This window comes from Stenella coeruleoalba (assembly GCF_951394435.1).
Source record: "Stenella coeruleoalba genome assembly, chromosome: 2".
NCBI lineage: Eukaryota > Metazoa > Chordata > Mammalia > Artiodactyla > Delphinidae > Stenella > Stenella coeruleoalba.
The window spans coordinates 1,550,618-1,569,871 of NC_137147.1; the positions used below are offsets into that span (position 1 = coordinate 1,550,618).

At 45.8% G+C, this 19,254-nt stretch overlaps 1 protein-coding gene across 18 annotated transcripts in view; it reads right to left on the reverse strand.

Annotated features, from left to right (window-relative positions):
- The window catches only part of KLC1 (kinesin light chain 1), a 58,371-nt gene that overhangs the window by 35,743 nt on the left and 3,374 nt on the right, over positions 1-19,254 (reverse strand). For all 18 annotated transcript variants that reach the window (XR_013827340.1, XR_013827341.1, XR_013827342.1 and 15 more), the window contains exons 2-5: positions 6,760-7,021; positions 4,702-4,932; positions 1,400-1,478; positions 680-905 (exon numbers count right to left, since the gene is read on the reverse strand). Coding sequence is in view for 14 of the 18 variants with exons in the window: in XM_079914985.1 (XP_079771111.1) it covers positions 680-905; positions 1,400-1,478; positions 4,702-4,932; positions 6,760-7,020 (797 nt within the window). In the remaining 4 variants the exon portion in view is untranslated. The remainder of the gene's footprint in view (positions 1-679; positions 906-1,399; positions 1,479-4,701; positions 4,933-6,759; positions 7,022-19,254) is intronic.

Here is a 19,254-nt window from a genome sequence, read left to right on the forward strand (position 1 = left end):
TCGGCTAAAAGACAGAAGCAGACAAAGGGCTCCCACATACCACTGCCCAGTCAGTGCCTAGGCAAACTATCTAATTCCATTCAGGAAGTTCACCAAAGGCTTCTGAGTTAGCAAACATTTTCAAGTGACTCAAGGTGGAGACAAGAAGACAACCTGGTCCTCAACTTCAAGGAGCCAGGATCCCGGGAGAAGAGATGACAAAATTCAAATCACCCGGAGGCCAAGTACAGGGCAAGCGCTGCGAGAGAGGCAGGGACAGGGTTAAGGGGCACAACTTGGGAAGGGGCACGTGGAGCCCTGGATTCAGAAAGGAGAGAGAGCTGACAAGGCCTCAGAAAGGCAGGGGATACGGGCAGGCAGGGTGGGCAGAAGGAGCCTGGTATACCAAGTATTGTGGGGAAAAAAGTCAAAAGAGCTTAGCCTGGCCAGAGCGAAGGGTGCTGTGGGCTAGTCCTGGACGGCTGCCTGGGAGCCCCAGGCAGCGTCTGTTCTTCAGGGTCATGCTCTTGCCAGAGAGCTTGCTAAATGTTTGAACTTAACCCCTGGCTGTGTGAAGACAAATGGACGATAAGGCTGGAAAAGTAGCTCATAACAGTTTACAGAAACGTATTTTTAGGACAAGCTCGTTAAAAACGTTGTCTCTAGGTAAAATTAAGAGAATAAAATGAGGACTACTAGCCTGTACACCAAGGCCAAGATGTTCAGCATGGTGGCCACGTCCGGGTGGTCATGGCCAGAGGTCTTCTCCAGGTCCTCCAGGGCCTGCTTGCAGAGGGGCACGGCGACCTCGTAGCGCCCCTGCGAGGCGTACTGGATGACCAGGTTGTGCAGGGTGCGCAGCCGCGCGGGGATCTCGTAGCCACCCTGCTGGGCGGCCGCCGCTGCACTGCTCTGCTGCTGCTGCACTACACAGAGAAGGGCTCACTTCAGGCAATAGAGAAAATCACCCGATGACACCCGCTGATTAGCACTCCCCGCTCTGGCTCTGGTCCAGGTCAGCACGTGGTCCCCACTGTACCAAACCTGTCCAGCATTCCCCGCGCAGGCGAGGCAACACCAGCAACTTGTCGGGGATGCCGCACGCGCCCCAACAGTGTGGTGAGACTGCTCTTGGCCCCAGGAAAACTCTTTTGCCCTTTCATTCCGTGAGAATCCACAGATCGCGTCGGAACTGCTGGTGCGTGCCCCTGTTTACAAGGGCTGGCTCAACACGTTACTCTATCCCAGCGAGAAAACGACTCGCAATTCTCTGGGGAACCACGAGGCAGCCTGAGTGTGCAAGGGCTGCTGTGAGGCAGGCTGCAGGCACGCCACCGCCTGCTAATGACAGCAATTACACCCCAAGAGGACCCGCCACCTCCGTCTGCATGCAGCCATTTAACCACCACTCCCAACTTACTTCCTTGACCAGGGTCGTCGTCGTCATTTGGGAAGAGGTCATCCAGAGGTTCTTTGGTGGAATCAGTGTCTTTGTCCTCCTATAAAACCAACCCAGGACAATATTAGTCTTACAAATACTATAAATCCTGCACTGGAAATCTTTGATACAAATTTCATTTAAACTAAAAATAGAAAAGATGGTTTGTTTTTCAGATCAAACATAGGACTAGCCACAATTTGGTCTATCCATCAGTTCAGTAAAGAGTAATAAAAGGCCTGCTAGACTGAACTCAAAGTACTTGTCCGGGCAGGAGTGGCAGAACAGATCACGATGGCATCTCTGTGCCTTAGTCGTCACCCGTGCCCTACAGAAGTTTAAAGAGCAGGGAAGCCCTTACTTGAAATAAATTTTATTTGGAAACCGAACGATTAAAATGGCAAATCTCTGAACACCGCAGAACTGGCAGGCTGGACACTCCCCTCCCCACCCAGCATCTCCACCGCAGGACCCCTGAGAGCAGTGTGACAGCCTATGACTCGTGTTCCCCACAGATGAGCCCTCAGGTAAAAAGAGTGAGTACGCGCTGGAGAGAACAGACAGCAGCTCGACCAGGAGAACTCAGCGGCGCCCTGGCACAGACGGACACCATCTGCCTCTGGAAGGGGCCCGAGAGGCACCTGTCACCTTTATAACATTCCCATCTGGGACACACAATCCAAACACACTCATGAGGAAACACCAGACAAACCCGAACGGAGGAACAATCTATGAAGTAACTGGCCTGTATTCTTCAAGAACATCAATGTCACGAAAGACAAAGACAGGCTTTCTTCTTTCTGTGAAAGGACCTGTTCCAGATGAAAGATGACTAAAGGGACGGGACCACTATGTCCAACATGTGGTCCTGAACTGGATCCTGGAATGAGTGAAAAACGTCATCGAGGACTCTGCTGAGATAACCAACAAAAAATGGAATCTGGGCTGCAGAGGACAGAGGAAGCACTGCGCCTGTGTTCAATCTCCTGAATCTGACCCCAGCCCTGGGTCTCACAGGAGAACTCCTCATGCTAAGGAAATGCACCAGCAGCGGTAGGAGGAACGGGGCAGAAAAATTATCATGCGAACCCCCTAAAAGGGGAGGCAGGGTTAGCTCATTGTATCTCTTCTCCAAGCTAGACATGTTTTCCAAATAAAATGTTTTAAATGTCTCTGATTCTATGAGACTAGCTTTCCCCTGCTCAATGTTATCCAGTTTTCCAGGTGAATCCACTTCTCTATTCTTATTCCCACAGCAACCTACAGGAGTTATAGCTTTTAAATCAAAACATTCAGTTGCTCCTGACCTAGAGATGCAAGGGAGAAATACAGTATGCCTCATAAAACAGGGTGCTGTGGACTAATTGTGCCCAAAATCATGTTGAAGCCCTAACCCCCAGTGTGATGGTATTTGGAGGAAATTAGGTTAGATAAAATCACAAGGGTGAGGCCCTCACGATGGGATTAGTACCCTAATAACAAGAAGAGACATCAGAGAGCTAGTTCTCCCTCCCCCCACACCCACACCCTGCCATGTGCAAACATAGTAAGAAAACAGCTATCTGCAAGCTGGGAAAAGGGTCCTCACCAGAAACCAGCCATGCTGGCACCCTGATATCTGACTTCCAGCCTCCAGATCTATGAGAAAGTAAATGATCTGCTCTTTAAGCCACCCAGGCTATGGTATCTGGTTATGGTAGCCAAGCTAAGACACAGGGCAAGTGTAGGTCTGCTGGTACAATACACAAAGCCACTCCTACAGTCTTAGGACGAGGGCTCAGACTGGAGACACAAATGTGGACCTCAACGGTATACAGATTATGTAGCGAACATGCCTAGAACTATGTAGGCATTAAAACACATTAGCTCAAAATACCATGTGAAATCCAGGATTGGAGTCGAGAGCAGAAAAAGGACACTAATGGAAGGACTGGTGAAATCCAAATAAAGGCTGTAGTTCCGTTAATAGTGACGTAGCAATAGCAACGTTAATTTCTTACTTTTAACAAACGTACTGCTAGGGACTGAATGTCTGTCCTCCCCACCCCCTAATCCCTATGTTGAAGCCCTAATGGTCAGTGTGATGGTGTCTGGAGGTGGGGCCTCTGGGAGATAGTGTGGGTTAGATGCGGTCATGAGGATGGGGCCACCATGACGACATTAGTTACACAAAGAGCAAGAGACTCTAGGTGTGTGTGTCTCTCTCTCTCTTTGCACAAATGCACCAAGGAGGCCACACGAGGACACACCAGGAAGAAGGCCCTCACCAAGAAACTGACCAAGCTGTCACCCTGATCTCAGACTTGCAGCTTCCAGAACCAGGAGAAATTAACTGTCTATTGTTTAAGCCATGCAGCCTACGGTACTCTGGAGACAGACAGCGCCCCAAGTTAACTCAGACACGTTATGCGGCAATACAAGATGTTAACACTAGGGGAACCTGGGTGAAGGGCATGTGGGAATTCTCTTTACAGTATCACGTCAAGAGACCTAGGGTCTCTTGCTCTTTGTGTAACTAATGTCGTCATGGTGGCCCCATCCTTATGACTGCATCTAACCCACACTACCTCCCAGAGGCCCCACCTCTGACTTTTCTGTGAATCTAAAATTATTCCAAAATAAAGAAGGTTACTTTAAAAAAAAAAACTTAACTGAATCAGAAATAAACAGTAAACGAAAAACGGTAATCGAGATTGGGATGAACATCCAGAGAGAGCCAACAGAAGAAGGAAAAGACCACGATCCTTGGGGAACCCTAACATCCAGGAACCGCAGGAGGCCAAGGAGGCACGAGCGAGGGCGCAGGAGAACCAATGGCGTCCTGGGAGCAGGGCAGAGGGCTGCAAAGAGAAAGTGAGGATCCACTACAAACTACAGAGGCAGTCCCGAGTCTGGATTCAGGCGACTGGATCAGGGCACTGTTAAAGGAAAAGCATTCCAGCAGCGGGATGTGCATGGAAGCCAGACCGCAAAGGGTGAGGATGCTCAGGAGATCTCAAGCTGCAACAGGCCTCGCTGAAGGCAATGGCACCTCTCTGCATTTATTTTATATTTACAAAGTATTTTTTGAACTGACCATCGTTCAAAAAAAACACATACGAAGAAACTACTCCAGACAGAACTTATATGACTTGCCCAGGGACTCAGTCCCAAGACCCTTAATCCTTGGTCTTGTTTAAACACAATCGCTGGAGGAAACAGGAAAACACTGCCGGCTTTACTGAAACAATCTACCGATGATAACGTGGTAACTGTCAATACTGCATTCCTACAGAACCACTTACTGATGGAGAAATGTCATCATCGTATTTTTTTAGCTGATTCATGAATTCCAGATGCTTCTTTTCTTCCTCCAGTTGAGCCACAGACTGCTCACTCTTCTGCAATTTCTGCTGCGTGTTGGCCAATTCATCCCGCAGCCACTGATTCTCCTGGCACAGACGACGAACCTGTGCACGCAGCTTCTGCTTCTCCGACTCGACGGCATTCAGGTGATTTGACAGAGCCATCATAACCTAGACAGACAGAAACGCTGACAACACTGCAGTACTCAGCCCAACAAACGCCACCTCCCGTCTCCGCAAGCGTCCTGGGGTTGTAGCTCTACCTGACACCTGCAGACACGTGCTCCAAAGTACATACAAGTACATTTTGCCATTTACTTCTATTTCCACCCTTTCTTTAGTCACAGGCTACATTCAGGGCATGATCAAGAATATCACATGCTCAGAACGTCTATGAAAAATGCATTTCTTTTTTCTGTTTAGAAAGTATCTCGAATGGACTAGCAATGGACAGGCAGCTACTGTACTGACGAAGCTGTGTTCTTTTACTTTTTATCTAGATGGCGCAAACAGAATTTCTCAGAGACCCTTTGCCACGGGTGAGAGCACGTGCACACACCTGCACACGTGTTCAGAGTGCAGGTCACTCTGTGAGGGGCTGGTGGTGGAGCTGGGGCGGGGCACACAGACAAGACTTCTTCGCCACTGCAGGGGAAGGGACGAAGGCTCTGTGTTGTGGCCAGTACCAAGAGTCAGGACGCCCTGACGCACTCATAAGCGGAGGTCCCTACTGGGCTCTGCCTGGGGTGCACTGATGGGTCTCAGGGACCGGCCTGCCTGGGAGGATAAGGGCTGGAAGAGTTGGGGAGGAAAGCCGGCTTCGGTCTGTTCTCTCTGCAGACCGTGCACCTGCCCCTCCCTCTTTATTATCCTCCTAGGTCTAAAACCTGACACTCTAGAAGGTGGGGCTCTTTCCTCCTCCTCCTTTTAACCCCAATATCTGCCAAACTAAAAAAGGAGGTTCACCTCTATATCGCTTTTCAACACAACTTGCAAAATAAGAGATTCACAATAACCAAAGTCCTACAATTAGAATCTGTAACATGCTTAGGATGGAGAATTCTAAAATCAGGGTATGGCCGTCACTTTGGTACAGAATGATTTCCTCTGTGAAAGCAGGAACTGGTAACCCAGCAGCCCCACTTCTGCCTCATTCATTCGCTATACAAGACGAAAGCTAAGAAAGAAGAAGCCAATTTTTAGTGTATTTAATTTTACCTAAAATATGTTGGCAAAGCTGAAAGTTATGGTGGGGGGAGGGGGCACACCTAAATGTTTCCAATTTTTTCATCTCTATGTCTAGCAGGATAGAAACAAAGGTTTAGTCAAGTGCCTAAGACAATCTTGTCTTGGGGTACTGCAGAGACTATGAGCTGTTGGCCAACATTCACCCTTCTTCCTCAGGCTTAAGAACCTGGAACTCTAAGGGGCAAGACAACATTCCCCAGTGTCCCTCACAACTAGGTATGCCCAAGGAACCAAGTTCTGGCCAATGAGGTGTAAGCAGAGTGCCACGCACACTTCAAGGAGGTAAAGGGAGGAGGCACACCCTTCCTGCCCCTTCGCAGTCCTAGGGTGGGGTCACGTGGCTGCAGCTGGGACTGTCTTAGCCCACGAGATAGGCTGACTGGGGTGCAGTGCAGCAGGTGGCAGGGTCCTGGGTACCCCTGACACCCATGCAGCTATAGCACCCATCTGGGACAGCCCACCTCAGTATGTGCTTTTACATGTGACTATGATATTTACGCCACTGTTTTTGTTTTTTGATATATGCAGCCAAATCAAATCCTAACCGACACAGAGTTACCTATTTTCGCTCTACTTTTTAAAATGCAGACATGCCCAAATCATCATTTGTATAACATACATAACCCACATATAAGCTGATTTCTATTATTCTATAAGTATCTGCCCTCTAGTTTAGTTAAACCTCGTATGTCAAACAAAGTCTCCCCTTTTCCAGACTGTCAACTTCACGTTCATATCTGAGACTTGTACCTGTGCCTCGCTCAGGCCAAGCTCCAACATTTCCAGTGACTTTCGGATCATGTTTGATTTCTCTTCCACCAGATTACTTTCGTCATCTTTCTTCAAACACTTCAGTGTCTCCAGTAAACTTTGTAAAATGGAATTGTGCTCATTCTTCAGAGCCTCCAGGCCCTGAATTACTTGCTTTGTCTTAGAAATAATTTCATCCTGTGTAAGCTTCTCCAACTTGTCTTCCTTTATGTACACCATTGTGGACATGTTGTCATACATTCTAGGATGGAAAAAGAAAAAAAAGATAGAAATCTCATTAGAGGCTTAATTTATGTTACATCTTTAATGAAATACATGTGTGAAGACTTTTGAATTAACATTTTTATAGGTGAATAATAAATAGGTGTATTGTGATTTATTACCTGGAAATACTACATTCTGTACTGTTTGCCCTTTGCAGACCAAATTAATTACTTTTCTGGCTTATGTCTGAATTTTTTTTTTTTTACGGAAGAAATGACAGTAACTGAAATTAATGCCAAAGATGAAAACCAGCAAAACATCCAAATGGCATTTCTAAAACACACAGCAGGGCTTCCCTGGTGGCACAGTGGTTAGGAATCCGCCTGCTAATTCAGGGGACATGGGTTCGAGCCCTGGTCCGGGAAGATTCCACATGCCGCCGAACAACTTAGCCCACGTGCGACGGCTACTGAAGCCCGCGCGCCTAGAGCCCGTGCTCCGCAACGAGAAGCCACCACAATGAGAAGCCCGCGCACCACAACAAAGAGTAGACCCCGCTCGCCGCAACTAGAGAAAAGCCCACATGCAGCAACAAAGACCCAATGCAGCCAAAAATGAAATAAATAAATAAAATTTTAAAATAAATAAAACACATAGCCTCTGTGAACAAAATCTTCTGTGAATGTTTGCAAGCTTTTTTTTCCTTAATGAAATGCAGAAGGGACAGTAAATTCTCGGTCACATATTTACCAGACAAAGCCTTGAGAAGGGGTCACAGCTGGAGAAGGAGAAACCAGCAAAGGAGCACGGGAACAATCAGAGCAGCAAGAAAACCACACCTGGCTGAAGCCTGGTGACACAAGAGTGACACAGCAGGATGACCAGTGCTGTAAAGACTCCAGGAGGGGGCTTCCCTGGTGGCACAGTGGTTAAGAATCCGCCTGCCAATACAGGGGACACAGGTTTGAGCCCTGGTCTGGGAAGATCCCACATGCCGCAGAGCAACTAAGCCTGTGCACCACAACTACTGAGCCCGCGTGCCACAACTACTGAAGCCCATACACCTAGAGCCCATGCTCCACAACAAGAGAAGCCACCACAATGAGAAGCCCCCACACCACAACGAAGAGTAGCCCCCGCTCGCTGCAACTAGAGAAAGCCCGCGCGCAGCATCGAAGACCCAAGGCAGCCATAGATTAATTTTTAAAAACATATTAAAAAAAAAAAAAAAAGACTCCAGGAGGGTGAGGGCTGAGCATGCCTACTGGGTCAGACTAGCCAAGAGGTCACCAGCACGAAATCATATGGTGTCTGGGACTGGTTTTAAAATACTACAGTGAGAAGGTAAAGGAAAGGGGAAAGGAGCACATAAAACAATGTCAGCAAAATGGTGATGATGGCTAATACGAAGCAATAGTTCTTTTTACTATCCTCTCTAGTTTCATGTCTGTTTTTAAACCCCATAATTTTTTTTTTAAGGCCACAAACAGTGATTAGGAAAGCCTGTTCAGGAGAGTGATAGGGACAGAAGTCATATTAAATCACCTGAGAGTGATTTCCTTCAGAGCACTTACGACTACCCAAAATCTTTGTTTTCACATATTATCTTATATTCCCTGAAATATGAATTCTATTTAAAAGGCAAGACTTTACCTTATACCCACAGTGAATGCACACTACGTAGGACAGTTCCCGGCCCTCACAGACCATCTGGTGAATGGATGGACTGATAGATGCTGGGGGAAGGGAAGCACTGGTTGGTTGTTTGTTTTGTTTTGTTTTGGGGTGGGGGGGGCACGCCGCGTGGCTTGTGGGATCTTAGTTCCCTGACCACGGGTTGAACCTGGGCTACGGCAGTGAAAGCGCCGAATCCTAACCACTAGACCACCAGGGAACTCTGGGGAAGCAGTGTTGAAGCAGTGAATACAGACCACACATTCCAGGATTTGGGAGTGAAGGCTGCAAGTAGCTGATAACAGGGTCACATCTGTCCTTATACCCCCAGTTTCATACTGGAAAACTGATTTTTTTGCATAACACAAAGACTACACTTTGGAAATTTAGAAGCTGTCTGTAGGACTATTCAGAAATCCACCTCCGTAACACAAAGAGCCCAGAAAACAACAAAAGAACAGAGGCGACTCCTCTACCTGACGGTGTAGTATGATTAGATTTGTTACATACTTATTTAACTCATAGCTCTCCAACTGCACTGCAAACTCCAGTACAGCAGGGACCTCATTTGTCTTGTTCAGCACTATATTCCCAGCCTGCCACACGGTAAACGCTAAATGTATGTTTGCTGAATGAAGGAAGGAAACATTTTAGAACCAGCTTCCAATGAACAGGACTCAATACCACTAGGTTAAGGTGTGGATCTGAGCACTGCCTAAGGTTCGCTTCCCAGAACTGGTGTCCCTAGAGAAAGAAAACAAACCCAATATGAAGAACTCCTTCTCCACTTTTGGCAGCAACACATTTATGTATTATTTCCTAACGATGCAACGTTTATTCTCTTCTTCCCCAACCTAGACCATAAAAGTGTTTTACTACAACACACTCTGAGCGAGGCCTTGGCTTACACAGGGTGACAAGGGCCTCACCCTCAGGGACATGCAGGTAAGGAGAAGATAAGTAAATGAACAAATCCACCCAGAGCTAAAGACACTTTACAGGTGACAGGACTTACGGTGGGAGCATGGGGGGTGAGGGGGCAGCAGCTCTTCCACTGGAGAGGGGAAGCCAGCTACTCAAGAGGAACGACCCCCGACCGCCACCCCCAGGAGAGCCGTTCTTAGCAAATGAGCACATCTTCTCTAGACGAAGTGCGGGGCGCTGCTGGCAACGGGCGAGCAGAGATGTGCACGCTCCTGCTGCCTGTGAGCAGCTGCACCACGCTGCAGGTCGTTGTGAGCTAGGCACACTCACGGTGATAAGACTAGAGACGCACAGGAGTGAGGCCACAGCACACCTGCGTTCTGAAGGCAAGAGCCGGGGTGAGGGGGCCACGGCAGCAGTCAGGAGAGAGAGGAGGGCATCAGTGGCCACGCCATGGAGCCATCCATCAAGACCCACGGCACTTACTTCCCAGCCCTCTGCTGGCCCGAGGTTTGATGCTTCTGCTCAGAAAGCCAAACACCTCGCCAGCAACTTCTCAGTCTTTCCCAGCAACGTTAAACCCAAAGGGACGCAGAGGAGAGTCTGTAGACCTAGTAATAAATGGCAGCGACTTCACTGCTCAAATCACCTCCGGAAAACCAAGGCTCTTGGGGCATGAATGGGCAGTAAGTCCTAGCTCTGCAGGTTAAATTCTGTCCAGCTATAAAGATGGTCAGTGTCACACCTCTACAGGTTACAGCAGTGGCTGAAAGGGGAAGAGAGGGCACTTTTGTTGACGTAAAAGAGAAAGGGGGACAGTGTTTATACAAAAGTAGGAAAACCACAAAAGGCAGAACTTAGGTAAAAAAGAAAACAAAATGAGAAAGACTTACCACTTTAATTGAGGGAACGCCTCAATTAAGTAAATACATTTAGAGAAACCCAATTTTAATTCCTTAAGGAATATGTAACAAAACTGGCCCCAGGGTACTGCTCACACACTCTTGCAATGGCTCTAACCATATACACAAGAGTAATGAATACAAATGTTATCTGGATGCATGCATGTATACACACACACACACCCCGAAAAAGAGTCGCTTAAGGCAGTTTTCTTTTAAACTTACTCTTAAAAGAAAATGAGAATCCAAATGCTTTTGGGGGGCACTTAGAAATGAGATGACAGGTGCTGTGGACAGGACGGAGCCTGGCTCCACCACCAGCCATCACCTCAGCATGGGCGAAGTCCCCAAACCTCCTGGGGTCTCAGTGGTTAGCAGACCTCCCTCACCAGGCTTTTATCAACATGGGCGAGTGTAGATGGGGCACTAAGCACAGGGCTGACAGACACATAGGAACCGCTCAGTAATCAATGCAATCTCCCACCCGAGAGATAAGGAATCAGGAACTTCCCTAATAAATGACTGCTCAAGGTCTGCAGACACACTTCCTATAACTCACTACTCTGTAAGATAGTCAGTTCCTTGTTAGACTGTTCCAGTATTTAGTTAGAAAGTTATTCCTTTTGCTGAGTTGATATCTTCCTCCTTGTAACTTCTACCCACTGAGCCAACTTCTTCCCTCTAAAATAAACACAAAATACATTTACTATCGCATCCACAAGATAACGTTTCAAATATTGTGTGACAGGCATAGGACTCTGCAAATCTTCCATCTCCCTGGCTCACACCTCACACTACTCCTCTGGCACGCCTCAATCGTGACAGTTTCTTCATCTCCCATCCAAGTCACCATCACATGGATTCAACTGTGCACGCTGCTTCTTCAGAGGGAAGCACACAATGGCACATATATTTATACTGCTCCATAGCTCTCTTATTTCTAAGCTAAGCCATTATAACCAAAGGTGGGTTATATAAAAAACAGCGCTAAGACAACTGGCTATTTGCGGCGGGGGCGGGGTGGGGTGGGATGCATTCCTACCCTCACTATACACTAAAATAAATTCCATATTGCATAAAGAATTAAAGGTTAAAAAACCCATGAGAAACTAGAATAAAATTTAGGCAAAGATCTATAAGCATACAGGTGAAGGTAAAGAGCATTCTATGAATAAAATGGCAGAGAACTAAAAGAAAAGACTAATAAGAGTTTATTGAAAGTAAGAGGGCTTCCCTGGTGGCACAGTGGTTGGGAATCCGCCTGCCAGTGCAAGGGACACGGGTTCAAGCCCTGGTCCAGGAAGATCCCACATGCTGTGGAGCAACTAAGCCCATGCGCCACAACTACTGAGCCTGAGCTCTAGAGCCCGCTAGCCACAACTACTGAGCCTGTGTGCCACAACTACTGAAGCCCAAGCGCCTAGAGCCTGTGCTCCGCAACGAGAAGCCACCGCAAATAGAGAAAGCCCACGCGCAGCAATGAAGACCCAACACAGCCAAAAATAAATATAAATTTAATTTTTTAAAAAAAGGTATGTTTAAAATAAGAAACTGCTAGGGAGTTCCCTGGTGACCTAGTGGTTAGGATTCTGGGCCTTCACTCTCGTGGCCCGGGTTCAATCCCTGGTCGGGGAACTGAGATCCCACAAGCCCCAGGACGCTGCCAAAAAAAAAAACCTCCTACTAAAGTTTGATCTGGAAACAACCTTTCTGAGGAAACACTATTTTGCAGCCCATCACAGTAGAGAGCTGAGAGGGTTAAGGCAGAGTCACGCTGATTTCTAATGTCAGCCATCCCAGTTTGTCAGCCCTCAGTCTCCCTCCACCCCTGCTGCTGAGTGCGCCTCCAGGCGGCTCCGCTGAGGCATCAGCCAGCACAGCCCTGGCAGGCGCACAACAAATAGACACGCTAGTTATTCTGTTGCTCAAACTGTTCCAGCTCTGGCCATGGGAGCTCTTTCCGTTTCTTTTGTGCCCCACTGACATGCCCATCCTTTTATTTTTCGAGCACTTTCTGGCACTACAAGACATTCCAGGCCCATCTTGTATTCTCCCTAGCCCAGCCCTAGAATCAGCCATTAGTCCAAAACTGGGCTCAGGGGTCTCCCTCCCAAAACCCATAAACCGGGCTTCCCTGGTGGCGCAGTGGTTGAGAGTCTGCCTGCCAGTGCAGGGGACACAGGTTTGAGCCCTGGTCCAGGAAGATCCCACATGCCGTGGAGCAACTAAGCCCGTGCGCCACAACTACTAAGCTTGCACACCACAACTACTGAGCCCACGAACTGCAGCTACTGAAGCCTGCACGCTCTAGGGCCTGTGTGACGCAACTACTGAGCCCACACGCCTAGAGCCTGTGCTCCGCAACGAGAAGCCACTGCAACGAGAAGCCCGCACACCACAACAAAGAGTAACCCCCGCTCGCCACAGCTAGGGAAAGCCCATGCATAGCAACAAAGACCCAACACAGCCAACAATTAAAAAAAGAAATAAAAAAAAGAAATGTGGGGAATAAAAGTAGCAGCTCTGTATGCAGAGTGAATAACAGCCAAGACAAAAATGTGAGTTATTCTGACAGTTCTTGAGTGCGAAATGAAGTTCCTATAAACACAGCAGAGAGTGGCACAGAAAAATAAGATGGAGGGAAGAACACGGAGGTCTTTACCTAGCAAAGATTGGTAGCAGAAAATCACATTTGAGATGTTTTTCCAAGAGATATCTGAGCTGATCCAGTGGGAAACTCTGGCAGCCAGCCAGACCCATCCCTGCACACAAGCCCTGATGAGCACCAGACACGGGGAAGGTGCTGACGCAGAGGGCAGCAGTGAGGAGACGCAGGTCGAGAGTCTCTAATGGGTCTGTAGAAAACAACCCAAGTTGTACTCAGGGAAATATTCAGTGCCATGATCTGAATGTCTGTATCCCCCCAAAGTCATATGTTGAAACCTAGCCCCTAAGGTGATGGTATCTGGAGGTAGGGCTTCTGGGAAGGCCATGAGAGTGGAGCCCTCATGAATGGGATTAGTGCTCTTATAAAAAAGACCCCAGAGACCTCCCTCACCCCTTCCCCCAGTGAGGACACAGGGAGACACCATCTATGAAACAAAAGCAGGCTCTCACCAGACACCGAATCTCCTGTCACCATGACCTTGGACTTCCCAGCCTTCAGAACTATGAGAAATAAATTTCTGTTGTTTGTAAGCCACCCAGTTTATGGTATTTTGTTACAGCAGCCTGAATGGACTAAGACATTCAGTATCCTGGAACCCAAGATTACAGTGTGTTGTAGGTAAAACGACATAAGTGTCAAAACTTAAAAAATTAAATGAATGAGCCATCAATTCCACTCCTGGGTATATACCCAAGAAAACTGAAAACATGTTTATGTAAAAACTTACACATGAATGGTCCAAAAAACAAAATGCTGGACAAATGTAAAACTTGTACACAAATATTTTGGCATTAATCATAATACTAAAAATGTGGGACTAACCCAAATGTCCATCAACTAATGAATGGATAAACAAAATGGGGTATATCTAGACAGTGGAATATTATTTGGCAATAAAAAGGAATGAGATACTGATACATGCTACAACATAGCTAACGGTGTGCTAACTGAAGGAAGCCAGACACAAAAGGCCACATGTTGCATAATTCCATTTATATGAAGTGTCCATGGAGACAGAAGGTAGATTAGTAGTTGCCAAAGGGACAGGAGTATGGGGAGTAACAGCTAACGGGTACAGGATTTCTTTTTGGGGTGAAGAAAATGTTCTGGAAACAGATGGTTGCAAAACCCTGTGAATTTTTTCATACATGAATCATATCTCAGTAAAATACAACCAGAATTTTTTTTAATTAAATGATACAGATCAAAGAAAAACACAAAACCCCACTTTGGGACCTAATCTATTTTAGCTTTGTCAAGGAGTCACAGAAAGCTTCACTTCTCAACCTTTTTATCCTATGCTCCCCTTTTGATAAAAAAAATCTCAAGCCCTTCTCAAGGTATTTAAAAATGTCTAAATACACAATACGTTACCTATTGCAACTAAAAAGGTAATCAATGGTAATATTAGAAGTAAAAATATACATACTTTTTGGTTCTGAAATTTCAGAACAAAAATTATACAGTGTAGAGTCAAAGGGAAATACAATTCGAGAATTTCCAGGGGATGGTTCATTTTTGTTTTGGTGGGGGCAGGAGAGGGTAAGCAGGGAGGTGTGTCACTCCCCCAGTTTATATAACAAAGTTAAGGTTCATATTTGAGCAAAATCCAAAAAGGTCTCCTGCAGGGTCTCAATCTTGTTCAAACCATGACATTTTGGATAAAAATGCAAATGTCACACCCCTTTGTAGTTTGTATTACAATAGTGAGTTTGTTTTCTAAATATAATACCATATTATAATAATAAATATATTTTATCCAGCTCTACACGGCCTGCCCTTACCCACTGAGAATCACTATAATCTACTCGAGGGAGAATGTGCTGTATCAGGTACCTCCTGACCAGAAATTTCATCTCTGGGCTATGAACTGACAGAGACAACTGAGAGATACAACTCCAGAGCCTGCCAATGGAAACTACTGACTGCATCATTTTCTGCTAGAACCATGGTATCTCCTCTCATCTAACTTTATCTAATCCTTTTATTTCCTCTTCTAAACTTGGGTCACAAGAATGAACTTGAATGAACAAAAATCCTGCTGGCCTAAAAATCAGAAAAATCTATAAAGTGAAATGTTTTAAAATTAAAGACTCCATAATTACAGTATCTATTCTGAATTTGTTTCCACCCTAAAACTATAAACCACTGGATAAAACAAAAGCTTGTATTTGCCTCTTGGGTGAGTCTACTGTAGATGCCCTTGCAGAATTAGAAATAAAGGCAGAACTCCAGGTACTTTTCCCCACAGCCCTGCTCAGGAAGTTGCGGCTGAGTGTGGTTCTGTTTTGCACTGGGCCACCTCTGCGTACAGAGATCCTCTAACTCTATGATAACCTAAACCACACCACCTGTGGAAAGAACTTTACAAGAAGGCCAGGTCCCCCACCAGCTGGTGAAGTGCCTACCTCTCCCCGAGCAGCGCTCCAGGCCAGGGCCAGGAGTGCACTGAGGTCTTTTAATCTGCTGTGGGACCACAGGTCCATCTCTCCGCATACAAATTTTAAGTATGAGAAGCTACAGGGAAGGGTACTACATGAAAATATGGGAGAACATGCGTTTTCCTGAAACAAGGATGAGTGAGCCCAAATGATGCAGATGTCTCTATTACAAGTCCTTGGTTGAGCAAGCAAAAAGGAAAAACAGCTTCACCAGACGTGACTAAGAGAATACATAAGAGGGTGGTTATGGGTGACTGGGGCAAAAGAATATAGAGTATTCATTCTGTGGTTTAAAAAAAACCATTTTTATTTCAAAATGAAAAATGTCACCAGATTAACATAATACCATAGGACGAAGTTCACGTATTTAAATGCTAATCAATAACACATACATGAAATAATTTTCTTTCCTAAAGAAAGGAAATTAAAAAAAATTTTTTAGGGGCTTCCCTGGTGGCGCAGTGGTTGGGAGTCCACCTGCCGATGCAGGGGACACGGGTTCGTGCCCCGGTCCGGGAGGATCCCACATGCCGCGGAGCGGCTGGGCCCGTGAGCCATGGCCGCTGAGCCTGCGCGTCTGTAGCCTGTGCTCCGCAGCGGGAGAGGCCACAACAGTGAGAGGCCCGCGTACCGCCAAAAAAAAAAAAAGGCACAGCCAAAAAAGTTAAGCCCCAGATTGGGAAAAAGTATTTCTAACATATGGCAAAAGACATGTACCCAAATACATAAAGAACTCCTACAATCAATAACAAAAAGACAACCCAATTTTTTTAATGGGCAAAAGACTTTAACAGACACTTCACAACAGCAGGTATACAAAAGGCCAATAAGTATGTGAATAAGTGCTCATCATCATTAGTCATCAGGGAAATGCTCACTAAACCCATCACAAGATGCTACGGCCTTGCAGTCGCTAAGATGAAGCAGACAACACCAAAAGCTGGAGAGAACATGGAGCAGCTGGAACACACACACTGCTGGTGGGAGTGTAAAATGCACAACCACTTGAGAAAACTGGCAGTGTCTTTACAAGTTAATCCTACATCTAACCTATGAACAATGCCACTCCTAGGTATTTATGCAAAAGAAATGAAAATGTGGGACTTCCCTGGCGGTCCAGTATTTATGATCCCATGCTTCCACTGCAGGGGGGGAAAGGGGGCACAGGTTCTATTCCTGGTTGGGGAACTAAGATCCTGCATGCCTCGGGATGAGGCCAAAAAAAGATGTATGTCCACACAGTCCTGTACAAGAATGAATGCTCCCCACCCCAGATGCGCAACAAAAGGAGAATGGCTAGACTGTGGTAGATCCATACAAAAGAACAATACTCAGGAAGAGAAAGAAGGAAATCACTGACCCATGCTATTGTATGTGTTGAATTTTTTTTAATTTATTTATTTATTATTTTTGGCTGCATTGGGTGTTCACTGCTGCATGCCGGCTTTCTCTAGTTGTGGTAAGCGGGGGCTACTCTTCGTTGCGGTGCGCGGGCTTCTCATTGCAGTGGCTTCTCCTGTTGTGGAACACGGGCTCTCGGCATGCAGGCTTCAGTAGTTGTGGCATGCGGGCTCAGTAGTTGTGGCGCACGGGCTTAACTGCTCTGCGGGCATGTGGGATCTTCCCAGACCAGGGATCGAACCTGTGCCACCTGCATTGGCAGGCAGATTCTTAACCACTGCGCCACCAGGGAAGTCCTGCATGTGCTGAATTTTAAATGGTTACGCTGAGTTACAGAAGATGGATGCGAAAATACATATATTGTTTAATCTCATTTGCATGAAATTCTAGAATAGACGGAACTAACCTATGGTTATGGAAATAAGTCAGTATTGCTGGTAGGGGAGTGCAGGCCACCTCTAGGAGCTACGGGAGGCAGCCCTCAGCTGACAGCCAGCCAGCAAGAAAACCAGGACATCAGTCCTACAACCAAAAGAACTGAATTCCGCCACAACCGCAAGAGCTTGCAAGAGCATCCTGAGCTCTGGAAGAGCTCAACACACAACTGTAGCCACGTGAGCCCTGAGCAGAGGATCCAGCCAAGCCATGCCTGGACCCCTCATCCACGGAAACTGTGAGATAACAAACATTACTGTTCTAAACCACTAAATTTGCAGTAATTTGTTATATGGTAAATAGAAAACTAACATAAATGTCACACAAAAAAAGCTTTAGAACTTAATGATGTTTTAGTTAAAAAAAAGTAGAAATTATGGATGAATCTTGAGGACATTATGCTAAGTAAAATTAGCCAGTCACAAAAAGACAAATACTGTATGACTCCAGTTATCTGAGGTATCTAAAGTAGTTAAATCTATAGAAACAGGAATTAGAATGGTGGTTGCCAGGGGCTAAGGGGATGGGGGGAAATAGGGAGTTGTTATTTAATGGATACAGTTTTAGTTTTGGAAGATGAAAAAGTTCCAGAGATCTACTGCACAACAATGTAAATATATTTAAGACTACCGAAATACACTCTTAAAAATGTTTAAGATGGTAAATTTGGGGGTTTTTAAAACCACAATCTAAAAAGAATAGAAATTAACATTTTCCCCATTTGGTCAATAATACAAATAATTTTTAGACAGAATAAGTGAATTTAAGAGAAAACACACCACCATATTCACCGTAAGAATGAAGATTCAGTCAGCTTTTACTGACCACGGAGCCTGTGCCAGCTTCTCTGAAGGCCACAAGTACTACAACACCAACATGGTGACCCGAAACACTATACTTTAGACAGCAACCCCAAGGAGTGACCATGACCACCTGCATCACCTGGGCTTTTGAAACTGAAGAAATGGGGCAAGGGCATCCCAGGTGAAGGCAACTGGAAGACTGAGCTTAGCATTACTGGGATTCATGATAGCAAGGTGGTTCAAAGCTTGAAGTGTACAAGCAAAAAGCCTTGAATTAGAAGGCTTTAAACCAGCTGTATACCTCTGGTTTACATAACTTACCCTCTCTAATCCTCAGTTTCCTCAACAGCAGGATAGAGGCGATTGCTGTACCAATTTTACCTGGTACAGTGCTAAATTCACTATTATCAGTTTTATCGTAGAAGTTTAATAACTTCAAAGAGGCTGGAGCATAAATTTCCACATCATGCCATCGAAGTCAGGGAACAATCTAAGGTTTGAGTTGAGTTAGGCATTTCCCTGGCGGTCCAGTGGTTAAGACTTCGCCTTCCAATGCAGGGGGTGCGTGTTCGATCCCTGGTCAGGGAGCTAAGATCCCACATGCCTCATGGCCAAAAACCCAAAACATAAAAAACAGAAGCAATATTGTAACAAGCTCAGTAAAGACTTTAAAAATGGTCCACATCAAAAACAAAAAACAAAAAACCTTTAAAAAAAGAAAAAAAAGTTGAGGTGAGTGGGATATTTTAGAACCAAGGAAATAATTTCTACTTTACACATGCACTTAGCTTAAATTGTTTGTTCTAGTGATATTCACTTATATCTGCTTTATTAAGTATCAACGACATACCAAGCATATTTAAAAGCATAGATTGAGACTGCTTTCATCTGCCTCCAAAAATCAGTTAAAAATAAAAACATAATTCATTTTTGATCTAAGAGTATGTTAACCAGCAGGCTACAGGGCAGAATGACACAAGGATGCCTTGGGAGAAAAAAAAAGCAGGTCATCTCTGAATTAG